At 40.6% G+C, this 16,296-nt stretch overlaps 1 protein-coding gene and 1 non-coding gene across 2 annotated transcripts; both read right to left on the reverse strand.

The window, feature by feature from the left end:
- Nucleotides 1-3,444: 3,444 nt before the first annotated feature.
- On the reverse strand, nucleotides 3,445-8,212 carry CXCL9 (C-X-C motif chemokine ligand 9). Its single transcript, XM_052642340.1, has 4 exons — nucleotides 8,107-8,212; nucleotides 6,570-6,696; nucleotides 5,010-5,094; nucleotides 3,445-3,562 (listed from the first exon to the last, which is right to left on the reverse strand). The coding sequence occupies exons 1-4, from the start codon at nucleotides 8,165-8,167 to the stop codon at nucleotides 3,458-3,460; spliced, it is 378 nt and encodes a 125-aa protein (XP_052498300.1). The 5' UTR covers nucleotides 8,168-8,212; the 3' UTR covers nucleotides 3,445-3,457.
- TRNAF-GAA (transfer RNA phenylalanine (anticodon GAA)) lies at nucleotides 7,625-7,696 on the reverse strand. Its single transcript has one exon. It is a non-coding gene; the product is annotated as a tRNA-Phe (tRNA).
- Nucleotides 8,213-16,296: the final 8,084 nt, after the last annotated feature.

Raw genomic sequence — 16,296 nt, forward strand, 5'->3', positions numbered from 1 at the left:
ATCTACCCCATAGGATGCACACACCCCACTTTAGAAAGCATTACAACAGAGAGCCTGGGGAGAGGATGTCATTTCACTGAGGGTAGTAAGGGAAATGATAGGGTATTAAGTAAGGTGGTGGTCTTCTGTGACTTATGCTTTGAAAGGCTCATTCTGGCTGTCACGAATGGTAAGGAATCAAGAGAAAAGTTGAGAAAAAGAAGCAGAAGAGAAAAGAGGAAGCTATTGAGGTGGCCTAGGAAGGAGACAATGATAGTCCAGACTATGGAATTAAAATACACATAAAGAAAACTGGTTAGGTGGACTTTGGTTTCATTTCTCCAAACTGTTTCTTCAGTCCTGGAAACATCTCTCTGTGTGCATGAGATGTGAAACATATTCTGTTGTGGAGAAAGTGAGCAGAGGTCGGGGGAGGTTGGGACTGGCAGTGGGGACTTTCTATGCATCAAGATCTATGCTGTGCCTGTTTCTCAAACACTCCTGGAGGAGGAACCTGGTGTACAGGGAGGTCAAAGGGCACTTGAACCATGGTCATACAGCTAATAAATGGTGGGCTTCTGATCTTAACCCAGATATCTCAGAAGCCACAGTCTTATTTCTTTTCACAGTACCCTTTGAAGGCTTTGTCATATCACCATCAGCAGCTGCTAGCTGCCCAAACATCACACCTGTTTGGGCTATCAAGTGGACCTCAAATATACAAAGCTGATAGTCTCTATCCACTCCCAGCTTCTAAAGACTCCACACTGCATAATACTTCCAGCCCAAGTTTCCTGGATTCTAGAATAACTTATCCTATATTTGGGTCTCTGTAACTTCTTGAGGCTTTATAAAATTTAAACATATATAGTTTTAGGGTATGGAAAAGAGTTGGGACATTTATGGTCTCTCGGATATATGTCTTATTGGAATGGTATGGCCCTTGAGGATTAGGAAATAAATTGCATCCATATAACTCTTGTAAGTCAATGTTGTTATAAGGCATGTTGTCAAATTTTCTGTGAAGTTATTTTTTGTCTCCAAAGAGCCCTTTAAAGAGCATCCATGTAGTTATCTCAATTACACCTTATTTGAGATGAAAGCAAATGAATAAGGACACATGAGAATTACTGTTAAAACATGTAAAATAGTTGAGGCACACATTCACGACGTTAAAAAATCAAGACTTTTTTCTGATCAATGGTCCATTTATTGATAGCATTGTCTTTTTAAAATTTTTTAAAAATTAATTCTTATGGAGTATAGCTGCTGATAGCATTGTCTTAACAAAGAAAATATTTCAAAGTACAAAGTATAGATGTCAATTCTGCTTTGAATTAATATTTGCTTAGAGCATATATGTATATATATAAATGATATATATATGTCATAGCTAACTTAGTCAAAACATGTAGTCTTTGGGTATTAGTGATATACTGACCACTTTAGCAGTAAGATGCAAGGTAACTGGGTCAAACGCTCAGATTATGGAACGTTTAGATTTTTCAGGGGAGTTACATGAAAGGAGCTAAGAGTCTCATGACTAGTTAAGATGCTGTTTGGGACTGCCACTGGACAGCACTGAAAATCATCTGCATTGTAAGGAGCGACAACATTTGAGAAACAAGACAGGGGTTAAATCCTGGCCTGACATCCTCTTTTGTGCAGTGCTTGAAACGTCCTTTTTAAGAAGGTTTCCAAGCCCTGCAGAGGCTCACTGGGCACTATCCCTGCCTCCACTAACAGGATTCACTGCTCCCTCTAGCACTGGTGACTTAATACACTCTTCATGAGAGCTGGTGTGGTGATCGATAATCACAATATTCACAAACTTGGAAAACCAGTTAAACTGACAATGAAATTCACATTTACCTAAAATGAGTTATCAAAAGGATCTTGGTGACTTTCTTGTCAGATCTTGGAAAACTGAGGCTTGTCAGGAATGGTACTGAAGGAGTTTTTATTTTCTGTGGGGAAAGGTTAGACACTGGCTGGTCTCCAAAGTGCCTTTCCATTGTTAAGATTCTATGATTCCAGGTGTCCTGTATATTTAATTAAAAACAGTTTAGAATATCCACAAATGATTTAAATGTTTCCTTCTTATCCATTGGAGAGGCCAAGTTAACATCCTGTCACAATAAAACAAGGATGCATCCCCAGAACAAAGCATGGTGATCATGTGCAATATTTCTTACTGTGCTGAGAAGCCGCAATGACCAAGATTAAAGCTGTTTAACACACACTCAAAAAAGAAGAGAAGAAACAAGGATGTTGCATCACCCTCAGTCCTTGAAGTGATAACGGCCTGAAGATAATGAATAAAAGATGTTACCAGGGTTAGACTACATGGAGTAGCCAGTTAACTCCTCCTGCTTTGAGGAGATGGTCTATTGTCCTCCTACCTGTAACAACTGCAATTAAGAAATGATTCAAAACCTAGTTCCACAGTATATTAGGCATGGTGGCAGATTCAGGGAAATAAACTGTGCCCCCTGCCCTCAAGGAGCTGACAATCTTGTTGGAGAATTAAAATGAACAAGCGAAAAAATAGAAAGCAATGAAGTGCTCACCTGTATGGTGTTGAACACCAGCGAAATAGGAGTCTTAAAAAAATCCAAGTGGAAAGATTTTGTTGCAGAGGCAGGATGAAAATGACCCTTGAAGACTGGATGAAGCGAATACGTGTGAGGGGAAGGAGATATTTCCATGGGCTATTGGGGGAAGAGTGAGAAAGCTGTAGACCCAGGTGAGGCAGGATGTGACCTGTGTGGTAGAGGGGGTGGACACTGAACCATGGGAAGATGGTGAGGAGCTGGCTTGACTGAAGCAAAGGGAACAGGAAGGAATGAAGCGGTCAGCGTGGGCAGGCCAGATGGAGTCACACGGCCTCAACACCAGATGGAAGGTTCTGAAAGCCAAGTGCTAGGGGTCTTCGGTGGTGACGCCTCTCCCCGCCAAGAGAAATAACCTGCATGAATCTCTCGGATACACTGTATATGAGGCTGATGCAAATAGAGATGCTGACAGCTACAGCAGCTTGGCGAGGCCCAGCTCGACTCCAAACTGCTATGCTTGCCAGCACACTGCCCGGCTGGGGGCCTGCTGACATGGGCCTCAGGATGTTCTCTGGAGGCCTGGGAAGCCTGCAGCTGCTTTCCCAGGCAGCTGTTGTGTGTGGGCTGTAGTTGTGAGGACATTTGTCCAGATGTGGGTGTTGCTAAGACTGTGGGCTTAAGCATGAGGAAATTCAGAGGTCGGAGGTGGAAGAACAAAGACAAACTATAGCCTCTAACAACTGTTCACATTTGGATTTTGGAAAGCAAGTTTCTAGATTTAATTACAATTATACAATAATGTTTTAAATTTTCTAGTCAGATCAACAAGCTTTTGTATTAAGATGCCATCCCTTTCAGGAATTATTTCAGTGAGTTAAAAAGAACCTGTTTTAACACAAGATAGTGGTTGGTGAAGTGGGAGCTCATGTAGTCTTCTTTTGAGAAGGACGTTGAGATCTTTTAACTTTTGGAACTTTCTTGGTTTTTTTATATTTTTTCCCTTTCCTTTGCTTTTTCTTTTGGTTGACCTGTGAGGAGACAGCAAAAAAAAAAAAAGAAAAAAGAAAAAAAGAAAAAAGAAAAAAAGGGGGTGGGGGTTAGTGTTTCTCTATCTTACCATTTTTCCTTCCTTATATTAAATTTGGACTCTCTAGACTGTGGTCTTTATTCATCCTCATAACCAGTTTAAAGTTGCATCACTCTCAGAGAGGCTCCTTTAGATTCTGTTTCAGTTATTTCGATGAAGAAGCAATAGCCTTCTAACTGGTTTTCTTTTGCCCATTTTCTTGGCTACCCCCACTCCAACCTTGCTTATGACCTACCTCTACCAACTGTGGGGCCTCCCAGGTGGCATAGTGGTAAAGAATCTGCCTGCCAATGCAGGAGATGCAAGAGACCTGGGTGCAGTCTTTGGGTTCGGAAGATCCCCTGGAGTAGGAAATGGCAACCCACTCCAGTATTCTTGCCTGGAAAATTCCATGGACAGAGGAGCCTGGCAGGCTACAGTCCATGGGGTTGCAAAGAGTCAGACACGACTGAATGACTATCGTTTTCTGAGAGGCTGGATTATCATCCAGTTTTTACAGACAAGGTGATGGAGGCTCGGAGCAGGTGACTTGGCCAAAGTTGCACAGCTGGTATATGCCAGAACTGCTCCTCTGTCAGAGTCCAGAACCAAGCTCCTATCTACATATCCTGTGGCCCTATTCGAACTTAACCCCTCAGCATTTCAAATAGGATTCCTCTGGCTTTGTCCTGGTCTACTTTTCTACCTCAGTCCCTTCATTTCCTCCACACAAACTCAAGCCATACTACTCAAGGTTCCCTGAGCACAGTGAGCTCTCTCATGATTCTAGTCTTTTTTTTCATGCTGTCCTTACCCTCCCAGTGAACTACTTATCCTTCAATATCCAAATCAAACCACCTGATATGAAAAGTCTTCCTTAACACCTTCTCCTTAACCCCTCCTTTGGCAAAGTTAATTACTCTTTCCTCTATTATCTTCAAGATAATTGTACATATCTTTATTTTATATTTTCCACATTATACTATAATTGATTGTCAGTGAATCTGCTACAGCAGGAAGAGACTTTATCTCATTACCTTTTTTTTTTTTTTTTGGCCATGCTATGAGATAGTTCCCCGACTAGGCATTGAACCTGGGCCCTGGCAGTGAAAGTGTTGAGTCCTAACCACTGGACTACCAGGGAATTCCCTATCCTCACAATCTACCATTCAATATGTATGTACTATATTGGATAAGAAAGACAAGCTCCCTACCCACATGGAACACACATTCTAGTGGAAGAGACAGACAAGTGATACCATAAGAAGGAATATAATTCCACATTCTAGGAAAAAAAAAAAGGTAGCACATAACATGATGAAAAATGTAACCTTAAAGGCACTCCATAATTCTTTGACTTCCAAAGTTAATTTCTAAAAGAAAGAAAAATTTTTTCCTTTTTCACCCACCTGTTTCTCCCACTCTTTAATCAGTTCTTTCACTTCTGGTAAATCTGGGTTTAGGCAGACTTGAGCCCCATTCTTCATTGTAGCGCTACCAAAGAAACAGCAACAAGTTTTTATTTTATTTTTTTTTACTTTTAAGATTTTTTTTTTTTTACTTTTAATGATTCAAATGCTTTCTCTTATCCAAAGAATTCAATTCCCCAAGTAAAATATATTTGTAGCATCTGGGACTTCGGTCTTTTTCCTGCCTTTTCATTTTTTTAAGTGACTGGGGGGACTTAGATACATTTCTAAGATAGCACATAACCCTAAATTTAAAAAATCCAACAGGTGTATGCAATGGGAGAACTTATCTCTAAAGATAATATTGGTTCTGTTATGCTAGAAAAAGCTATTTATGTTTAGGTGAAAACAGAAAATAGAAAAGTTGCCAATATATCTACTTTTCTCCCCAAACAAGGAAAATGAGCATGAATTTTACTAAATTTTCTAGTAAAACAACTTAAAACATAATAAAATGCTTTCCTAAGACAAGATTAATGGACTGGTTGAGTTTTTAAATTACATCAGACTCTCCAGGAATAATTTAAGGACTTTTTTCTTTAATTTCTGACTAGTCTAAGAATAAAATGAGTCATTCTATATATCATCCTTGATTCAGGCTTCAAAAAAACTTAAAATATGCATATCTTTAACCTAGCCTGGAATTCTAGGCTCCCTGTATCTCAGATGGTAAAGAATTCTCCTGCAATGCAGCAGCCCAGGTTGGGAAGATCCCTAGTTCTCCAGCATTCTTGCCTGGAGAATTTCATGGGCAGAGGAGCCTAGTGGGGTATTGTCCATGGATCACAAAGATTCAGACATGACTGAGTGAATAACACACACATCCTTAATCTACCAATTCTAATCTCTAGAAAAATATTAATATAGGTGAGAATTAAAGAAATAATATTGATACAGTAACTATTGATACAGTAGCAAAAAAACTGACCTACATTTAGGTATTGGTCATATAGATTATGGTATGTGCATATAATAGAATACAATTTGGTCATTAAAAATGACATTATTAGCAAAAATGATGTTATTACACAAGACTTACTGACATGAAGAAAGGTTCATGATATAGTGCTAATGAAAAAGCAGTTTACAAAAATGTATATGGTATACGATTTTGTTTTTGTATACATACATTGTGTATATAAATATATGTATATGTACATATATGTTTTGTATCTATATATGTACACACAAAGCAAAAGTGTGTATATATACCAAGAGAATAACTGGATGGTAGAATTTAGAGAATTTTTAATTTCTTCTTTTGGGTAATTTACATTAAACATTTTCTTCAATGAACACATAATACTTTGGTAATATATCATCCTTGGTTCCTTATCTTTACCAGAAATTGCTTATTTTTTTAGAAGAAAAGAAAGAAGTTTACCAGATTTATGGAGGGGCAACCATTTGCATTTTAAATGTCTGAATGAACAAGTATTCCCAGGGTAGTACTCACATTAAATTTAATGCTGGACATGTGTTGAATGAGTTTTTACTTACATGATTTCAATTTTCTCACAAGTAGGGCTTGGAGCAAATTGTTTAAGGTCCTTTATGGATTTTGGGTGGATCATCCCTTGGCTGGTGTTGATGCAGGAACAGCGTCCATTCCTTATTGCTGGGATTCCTAAGGGAAAAACAGAGGGTGGAAAACATCAATTGAAAGCTATGTCTTCATTTTGGTGATACACCAAAATGATACATTTGACTTAGTAATGATTATTACTATCATCTGCTGAGTGTCTTTCAATCATAACCACAAGATTTTGAAGTAGGTGTTATCTCCATGGTGTTATATCCATGGGATTCTCCAGGCAAGAATACTGAAATGGGTAGCCATTCCCTTCTTCAAGGGTTCTTCTTATTGGGAGAATCCCATGGACAGAGGAGTCTGGTGGGCTACAGTCCACTGGGTCTCAAAGAGTCAGACATGACTGAGGGACTAACACTTCCACTTCATATCATATTTTGCAACCTTAGGAAAAGAGATTTTTAAAATATTCAATAAATGCCTATCATAGGTCAGATACATGTATACCTAATTCATGTGTGTTATGCAGACCATAGCTTCTCAAACACCTCCCAAAGCCATTTTTTAATCTGACCTTAATGAAATGGAGTTGGTGTTAGTTTCAGTTAAAAAGGTATACTTATAGTAACTAATTACCACTAATCCTAATCTTCCCCACTGCCTTGGTTTTCAGTAGTGCTTTAAACTTTCAAAAACTCTTTAAAATACACTATTTTCATTCCTTAATTTTTTCATTTAGTACTAGGTAGAAAAAGCATAATTATATAATCTCCATTTTACAGCTGAGGGAACTGAAGTCTAGAAAAGCTCATTAGAGAGAGAGGGAGAGAGAGAGAGGGAGGGAGAGAGAAAGAGGGAGAGAGAGGAGAGAGAGAAAGAGAAAGAAAGAAAGAAAAGTCGCAAAAGAATTGTAAAGTCCAACTCTTTGCAACCCCATGAACTGTAGCCTACCAGGCTCCTCCATCCATGGGATTTTCCAGGCAAGAATACTGGAGTGGGTTGCCATTTCCTTCTCCAAGGGATCTTCCCCACCCAGGGATCGAACCTGGGTCTCCTGCATTTCAAGCAGACACTTTACCCTCTGAGCCACCAGGGAAGCAGAAAAGCTCATTAGTTTGCCACAAATAACAAAGGTAGTTAGTAAAGGTTGTTCCTGAGGAACACCTCTCTGATTATCAGATACTTAATTGGTTAATCACAGACATACTTATCAACAAACTCTGTCAAGGTGGCAAAAATTATTGAGGAGACAAAGTCTCCCATCTCATTACCAAACAGTTCAACAAACATTTACTGAACACCTACTGCCTGCCAGGAATTCACACACGTAGACTGAGAAGACTTGTATTTGACCTGGCAGGTCCATCCAAGATATGAACTTTGGATAACTGCCCACAAGTGACTCACATCACTTTCTGATGCATGCAAAGCAATGCAAGTCAAAAGGCTTTTATAGCAATTTACATCTCTGACTTTACCAACTTTATATAACTTATAATCCCTTACCTTGAACTCCAGTCAGAGTCAGGAAGATGATACACGAAAAGAGAGGAGCACTTTTCTTCATATTGGTAGAGTGAAATCACTCCTGTATTTGTTCTAGTGAGTCACTCCTTTATTGGAAAGTCTTTAGAGAACATGCTCTTTGAAATCATATTTATTAAGGAAATCCATTTCCCTCCTAAAATCTGATTGGCTGGTGGTCTTAGCTGATCCAGCTAAACTGGCCAGAAACTTAATTGTGCTAGGGGAAACCCTACTCTCCTATCCAAGGGAATTTCTGCATACTTTATTTCTTTCCATTTCACATAAATGGGTAGTTTATAGTAAGAGATGTGAAACCATCAGCATTAGCAGCCTTCAGCACACATAGCAGCTCACCTGGATGAGGGATAAGTTATATAATGAATATAATAAAATTATACAGGAAGGGTTGGAAATGTTTCCAGATGGAAAACATGAAAGTCCAGATAAGTAAAACACTCTTCAAATTTTCTTGCTATTTGTAGAATATCTTTATGAATAATAATTGGCCATATTTATTTTTTTCTAATAATGCCTACCCAACAATCTTAAACTATCAAAATACATTAAAGACATCTTAACTCAGGGACTAGGTAATTTTCTACTTTGGTAAGTTCATTTTGTTTTTATGTGATTGCTGCTAGGTATTATTTTTTAATGGTTAGATTAATTAGAATAATGGATCATTTGACAATAGACAATTGGTACTACATTGAACTTAAAAACCTCTGTGTATCAAAGAAAATAATCAACAGGGTGAAAAAGCAACCTATGGAATGGGAGCAAATAATTGCAAATCATATATCTGATAAGGAGTTTATATATATATATATATATAACTTCTACAACCACAAAATCCAAATAACCCAACTGAAAAATGTGCAGACTTGAATAGACATTTCTCTAAAGAAGATACACATAATGGACAATAAACACATGCATAAAGTTCAACATTACTAATTGAAAGTGAAAGTGCTAGTTGCTCAGTCCTGTCAGACTCGTTGTGACTCCATGGACTGTAGCCTGCCAGACTCCTCTGTCCATGGAATTCTCCAGACGAGAATACTGGAGTTGGTAGCCATTCCCTTCTTGGGGGGGTTCTTCTTCATCCAGGGATCGAAACCTGGGTCTCCTGCATTTCAGGCAGATTCTTTATCAGGCCACGAGTTATTGTAATATCTAGGAATTTTTAGCACCCCAAGAACCAATTATTATCCCCTTGAGGGCAACCCTTCCTCCTCCACATTGAGAATGCATGCTGTAGAGTGTGAGGGGAGCAGATACCAGCATTTTCTGTTACATGATACACATTTTGGAACTGGTTTCTAGATGGATTACTATGCTTAAATACGATATTAAGAATTCTTTTTGAAGAAAACTTGTGGTGAACTTTGACACAGCTTATTCATTTGGTTTTGCTTAAATTGGCTTAAAGCTCAACATTCAGAAAACGAAGATCATGGCATCCGGTCCCATCACTTCATGGGAAATAGATGTGGAAACAGTGGAAACAGTGTCAGACTTTATTTTTTGGGGGGCTCCAAAATCACTGCAGATGGTGAGTGCAGCCATGAAATTAAAAGACGCTTACTCCTTGGAAGAAAAGTTATGACCAACCTAGATAGCATATTCAAAAGCAGAGACATTACTTTGCTGACTAAGGTCCGTCTAGTCAAGGCTATGGTTTTCCCAGTGGTCATGTATGGATGTGAGAGTTGGACTGTGAAGAAGGCTGAGTGCTGAAGAATTGATGCTTTTGAACTGTGGTATTGGAGAAGACTCCATTCTGAAGGAGATCAGCCCCGGGATTTCTTTGGAAGGAATGATGCTAAAGCAGAAACTCCAGTACTTTGGCCACCTCATGTGAAGAGTTGCATTGGAAAAGACTGACGCTGGGAGGGATTGGGGGCAGGACAAGGGGACGACAGAGGATGAGATGGCTGGATGGCATCACGGACTCGATGGATGTGAATCTGAGTGAACTCCGGGAGATGGTGATGGACCGGGATGCCTGGTGTGCTGCGATTCATGGGGTTGCAGAGTCGGACAAGACTGAGCGACTGAACTGAAATGAATTTTGGTAACAACTGTGACATGGGTAGGGTGGAGCTGGGTTCTGGTTCCAGCTTTGCTACTTGAGTATATGTGACAAAGTCTGTGAGCTTCACTTCCCTCAGCTGAGAAAACTATTACTGATCTCACAGGCTGGTGAAATGAATGGCAACAGGGAATTTCAACTGCACAATACCACAGAGCTAGTGACCACTTTTTTCTAGCAAAGAAAGTTAGGCGAAAACTTCTTAGAATAAAGATCAAGGCCCAGAATGGTCTGCCCATGCCCACGTTCAAGTCTGTTCTTGTATCTATCTCTACTCCATCAGCTCTCCTTTTCTTCCTTCATTTCCTCAGAGGGGCAATGCCCCATTCCTATCACACGGCTTTTACTCATGCTGTTCCCTGCCTGGCATGTGTACCTAATCTACCTCCCTACCCTACTGCTTACCCACCTTAGAGTCTCAGGTTGGCATTTCCCCCGGGGAGACTTCCCTGATCCCCAGACTTGGTCGGGTCCCCCACCATGCCATTTCATGGCGCTTCGTGCCTCTTCTCATTCAAATGCCGTGCAAGGCAATGTTATTAATACGGTTATCAGCCATCTTATGGTTAACATCTCTCTTCCCACATAGCACTAGTGTTAAAGAACCGGCCTGCCAATGCAGGAGACTAAAAGAAGCGGGTTCAAATCCTGAGTCAGGAAGATCCCCTGGAGGAGGGCATAGCAACCACTCCAGTATTCTTGACTGGAGAATCTCAAGGGCAGATGAGCCTGGACCCCAGTCCATAGTGTCGGAAAGAGTCAGACACCACTGAAGCGACTTAACATACACCACCACTAGAACAAGGAAGGCTTGCGAGGGCCCACACCTGCGTGCAGTGTCGAGGCACAGTGCCCGTAGGCATTCAGTTAACCAGCGCACAGCTGCGAAGGAACCTGAGAGCGAACCGAGGCTCCGGCCCTGGCTCCGTACTGCGCCTGCCTGCAAGGTGCAGCCGGGCTCTACCAGCGTGAGCGCACTGCGCATGCCCAGCCAGTCAGCTTCCAGAACCTTCAGTGGGGACGCTGCAGTCACAGCCGGAGCATCTTGCGCCGCTCGTGGCCGTGTTGGGTGAATCTGCTACCTCCGCTGCTCCTGCCGAGAGGCCCGTGGAGAGGAAAGGTAGTGGTCATGCGCCTCGGATCTCTGCCCTGTCCCCCCATGTGTGTCATCCCTCTTCCACCCCGAGGGGGCCGCGCTTCCCCGGCGGACGCCGGGAGTGGGGTCCGGTTTGCAGCTTCGGCGCGTGGCTTCGGCTGAGGCCGCAGGGAGCGTTGGCCTCGGAGGGGCCTGGTCGTGGGGCGGAAGCCTCGGAGGGTCGTTCGGCCTTGGGCCTTGGTGACTGGGATAGAAGACTTCTGAACAAGAGGAGGGGGCGTTGGGGTCAGTGAGGAGTCACTCGAGGCCCCGTCGTGTTTTTTTATCTGGAGGTGGTGAACTTTCTCCGGGGCTTTAACGTGTTTGGCCTGAGGGCTGGACTCGCCGCCCTCAGAGTAGGCCCGGACCTCCCTTGTTTCCCAGGCCTCCTGTGGGAAATTGTCCTGAAAATTTTGAAAGAAAACATGTTTCTGACTGAAAAACCCCAGCGAACTGGCGTTTATGGCTCGATGGGGTATTTAGGAGAAACAGAAACCCAGAAGAGGACCTTCCTGGCAGTTCTCACAGCCTTGGGAAGGGAGCCAAGGATTTTCAAAGCGTTCGAAATAGATAATTATCAGTTTCCCTTTGGATAGAGTTTTAACCTCCTTTGAGTCGGAAAAAACCTCCAGTTCCTGTCCCCGGGGGGAGGGGGGTGCAGGGGGAACCAGGGTTTTGTCTTCACATGTGCTTGCCCGCCTCTCACTTCCGTCTGTTTGGTTATGGGGTCAGTGCGGTCTGTTGAATTATATGCCCGGTGTGACCGTGCCGGAGTGAAAATCGGAGTCTTCCCTTTTACTTTGAAAGGAGAAGCAAGTTTCTCTCATAGTGAAACTCCGCAGGCCTTTTTGAATTTCTCGCAGTGTGGACTTCCCCTCCTCTCAGCAGCTGTTAAATTAAAGGATGCTTACTTGAAAAGAGTTTATTTCTTGAAAGTCTCTGCAGCTCCTACTTAGCATTCTGATTTTTCCTTCTTTCCTCCCTATGCAGGGAGTCATTCCTTCTAAAATATTGTAGTATGCCTGCAAGCACATCATAGTCGGTGGGGGCTGGGGTGGGATTCAAGTCCTGTCTGCATTCTCAGGTTAACAGAAAGGAACACGTTCTTCCTTTAATGATCTTAGTATCTGGCCTCCTGGTTTATATGTTTTATCTAAAGTTTACGGACTGGATTAAATATGTGAATAAACTGTCCTGAGATGGAATGTAAGTGCATCATTTAAAGGACAGCTGCAGATGAATGATGGCAGTAACATAACATTTTTGCTCTACGACTTTTGGCAAGTCAGCTTATAGTCTGCTAAAATGTAACCAGAGTGGTTGAAGCTGCTGCCTGACTTGAAAAAAAGTTATCCTGAAAAGGAAGAAAATATTTTTTGTTTAAAATAACCATATTTCTTTGAAGTGATTTACATTAAGATTGCTTATCTAAGTAACTTTAGAAGAGAAAAACAATCCATGTTCTTGGAAACCCGTTTGATGTCCATCGTTTATTTCATCAAGCTTTTATTATGATTATTCTAGGACCTGGTGGCTCAGACGGTAAAGCTTCTGTCTACAGTGCGGGATACCTGGGTTCAAGCCCTGGGTTGGGAAGATCCCCTGGAGAAGGAAATGGCAATCCACTCCAGTACTATGGCCTGGAAAATACCATGGACAGAGGAGCCTGGTAGGCTACAGTCTTTGGGGTCGCAAAGAGTCGAACAAGACTGAGTGACTTCACTTCACTTCAGGACACAAATCTGAACAATAAAGAACTCAGTTTAGTGAAAGAAAGCAGCATGTAAACTAGCAATTACTGCAGAAGTGATACGATAAACGATTGTACGCAAGTTATTGAAAGTGTAGAGAAGGTCACAAGTTTGGCTCATGGCTTCAAATCACAGTTGTTTAAATTAGGTCTGGAAGAGAGATTTGGTTGGAATTAGTTACAGAAGGTGGGAGGCATGAAAAAGTATGCTAAGTTTTAGAAACTGGAAAAACTTCAAGAACTTTGATAAGGATGAAGGGTAGAGTGATAACAGGGGAGTGGTGAGCAATGAGGCTAGAAATGTAGCAGGATCTAGAGGATGAAGGCCCTTGTAAATCCTTGTGGTGAGGACAAGTTGAAGGATTTTACCCAAGGGAGTGACGTGAGAACATTCACAAACACATGCACACGCACATACACCTATGTCTACATCTGACTCTTGTCACTAAACAATATCATTTATTTTACCTAAACATTTCCCAGTATCTATGTAGTTTATATGATTTTAAAATGCTTCCTTTTATTTGTAGTCTGTTTATTCTCCGTGCTGGACTGAGCTGTTACCGTTGTTTCTGTAATCAGTTCAGTCACGTCCAACTCTTTGCGACCTCATGCAGCACACCAGGCTTCCCTGTCGATCACCAGCTCCTGGAGCTTGTTCAGACTCATGTCCATTAAGTTGGTGATGCCATCCAACCATCTCATCCTCTTGTCATCCCCTTTTCCTGCCTTCAATCTTTCCCACCATCAGGGTCTTTTCCAGTGAGTTAGTTCTTTGCATCAGGTGGCCAAAGTTTTGGAGTTTCAGCATCAGTCCTTCCAGTGAATATTCAGGACTGATTTCCTTTAGGGTTGACTGGTTTGACCTCCTTACTATCCAAGATACTCTCAAGAGTCTTCTCCAACACCACAGTTCAAAGGCATCAATTCTTCAGCCCTCAGCTTACTTTATGGTCCAACTCTCACATCCATACATGGCTAGTGGAAAAACCATAGCTTTGACTGAACAGACCTTTGTCGGCAAAGTAATGTCTCTGCTTTTCAATATGCTGTCTAGGTTCGTCTTTTAATTTCATGGCTGCAGTCACTATCTGTAGTGATTTTGGAGCCCAAGAAAATAAAGTGTGTCACTGTTTCCATTGTTTCCCTATCTATTTGCCATAAAGTGATGGGACCAGATGCCATGATCTTAGTTTTCTGAATGTTGAGTTTTAAACCAGCTTTTTCACTCTCTTCTTTCACCTTTAGCAAGAGGCTGTCAATTCCTTTTCTGCCATAAGGGTGGTGTCATCTGCAAACCTGAGGTTTTTGATATTTCTCCCAGTAGTCTTGATTCCAGCGTGTGCTTCATCCAGCCCAGCATTTTGCATGATATACTTTGCATGTAAGTTAAATAAGCAGGCTGACAATATACAGCCTTGACATACTTCTTTCCCAATTTGGAACCAGTCTGTTATGCTATGTCTGGTTCTAACTGTTGCTTCTTGACCTGCATGCAGATTTCTCAGGAGGCAGGTAAAGTGGTCTGGTATTCCTATCTCTTGAAGAATTTTCCACAGTTTGTTGTGATCCAACACAGTCAAAGGCTTTAGCGTAGTCAATAAAGCGGAAGAAGATATAATAGGGGTACTCTTATCTTTTTCAGAGATTTTACTTTCTTGGGATATTTTCCTTCTTTAGAAGCTTAGACACAAAGATTAAAAACATTTTTATATCTTTTGAAACAATTTGACAGTAAGACTGGACTGATTTTGTAATACCTTCATCAGTGTGTAGATGTACCGGTTTTCCAATTCCCTTGTCATTTGCATTTACTTTTGTTAGTTTAATGTATGAAACTGGAGATCAGAGCTTATTTCAGTTTTGGGTTTTTTTTCAATTGACATTTTAGTTTTATTGGCTTAATCTCTGCATCATCTATCTTGAGAGGAACACTTGTCAAGTGGAGTCAGGATATTAACATTATAAATGTATGTCATTTCTTTACAGACTTTGAATAGGAAGATCTAATCTATTTTCAGTTAAAATACTTGCTTTTTATATTTTGTTGCCTTCATTTCTTGCATAATTTTTTACAGTATGACATATTATATTAGCTGAATTGTGTCCCCCAAAATTCATATGTTGAAGTTCTAACTGCCAGTACCTCAGAATGTGGCTTTATTTAGAGATAGGATCTTTAAAGAGATAATTAATTTAAAATGGGATCATTAGGATGGTTCCTAAACCATTATGACTGGTGTCCTTATTAGAAGAGATGAGGATGCAGAGAGATACAGAGAAGACCATGTGAGGACACGGGGAGGAGATGGCCATCAGCAAGCCAAGGAGAGAGATTTCAGAAGAAGCCAACCCTGCTGACTCCTTGGTCTTGGACTTCCAGTATCCAGAATTGTGACAAAATAAATTTCAATTGCTTAAGCTGGTCAGTGTGTGATCTTTTGTTATGACAGCTCTGGCTGAATAATACAACATATATATTGGAGGAAAAAAATATCTATATATAGAAGAGTGTACTGGTGTGGCTCAGTGAATTTTAACTGAATGTCAGTGGCATGACAGTACCCTTCCTTGCTTCCCCAAAAGTAACTTGTATCTTAGGTAAATTTTGTCTATTTTTGAACTATATAAATGGCATTATACAATATGTTGTATTTAGTGTCTTATTTCTTTCTCTAAATATTTTTGAGATTCACTCATGTTATGTGTGGAGGAGGAGTTTGTTCATTTTAATTTTCTTATAATATTCTGTTGTATGACTTACAGTGGGGTATACATCCAGCTGATGGACATTTTGATTGTTTCCCATTTGGTGTTATGAGTGTTCTTGTGTGCATCTTTTGGTCCACACGTATATGCATTTCTCCTGAGTGTATCATTGGGAGTGGAATTGCTAGTTCATAGTGTGTGTATATATTCAATTTAAGAAGTTATACCAATTTATGCTTCCACTGTTGGTGAGTGAATGAGAATTTCATTGACCCTCCATCCTCATATATGTTTCATTTCATCAGGCTCAGTGTTTTTTTCCTTAGTTTTTTTGCTTTTAATGGTTTAGAAGTTTTTCATTATTATAGAATACTGACTTTTGTTTCTATAAAATAGAGATTGTCCATAATTGATTGTTTCAAACTATGAATTATTGTTTGATATAGTGTGAATTTAAGTTACTTGATCTCTAAATTAATA

Source organism: Budorcas taxicolor, chromosome 6 (genome assembly GCF_023091745.1).
Source record: "Budorcas taxicolor isolate Tak-1 chromosome 6, Takin1.1, whole genome shotgun sequence".
In the NCBI taxonomy this organism is placed as follows: Eukaryota; Metazoa; Chordata; class Mammalia; order Artiodactyla; family Bovidae; genus Budorcas; species Budorcas taxicolor.

Excerpts from the sequence above, each read along its gene's own strand:
- CXCL9 (XM_052642340.1), bottom strand. The coding sequence starts at position 8,167 with ATGAAGAAAAGTGCTCCTCTCTTTTCGTGTATCATCTTCCTGACTCTG. Across the intron at positions 6,697-8,106 it reads GACTCTGACTGGAGTTCAAG|GAATCCCAGCAATAAGGAAT; the intron begins GTAAGGGATTAT and ends TTTTTCCCTTAG. Across the intron at positions 3,563-5,009 it reads TTAAAGAGTGGGAGAAACAG|GTCAACCAAAAGAAAAAGCA; the intron begins GTGGGTGAAAAA and ends GTCTCCTCACAG.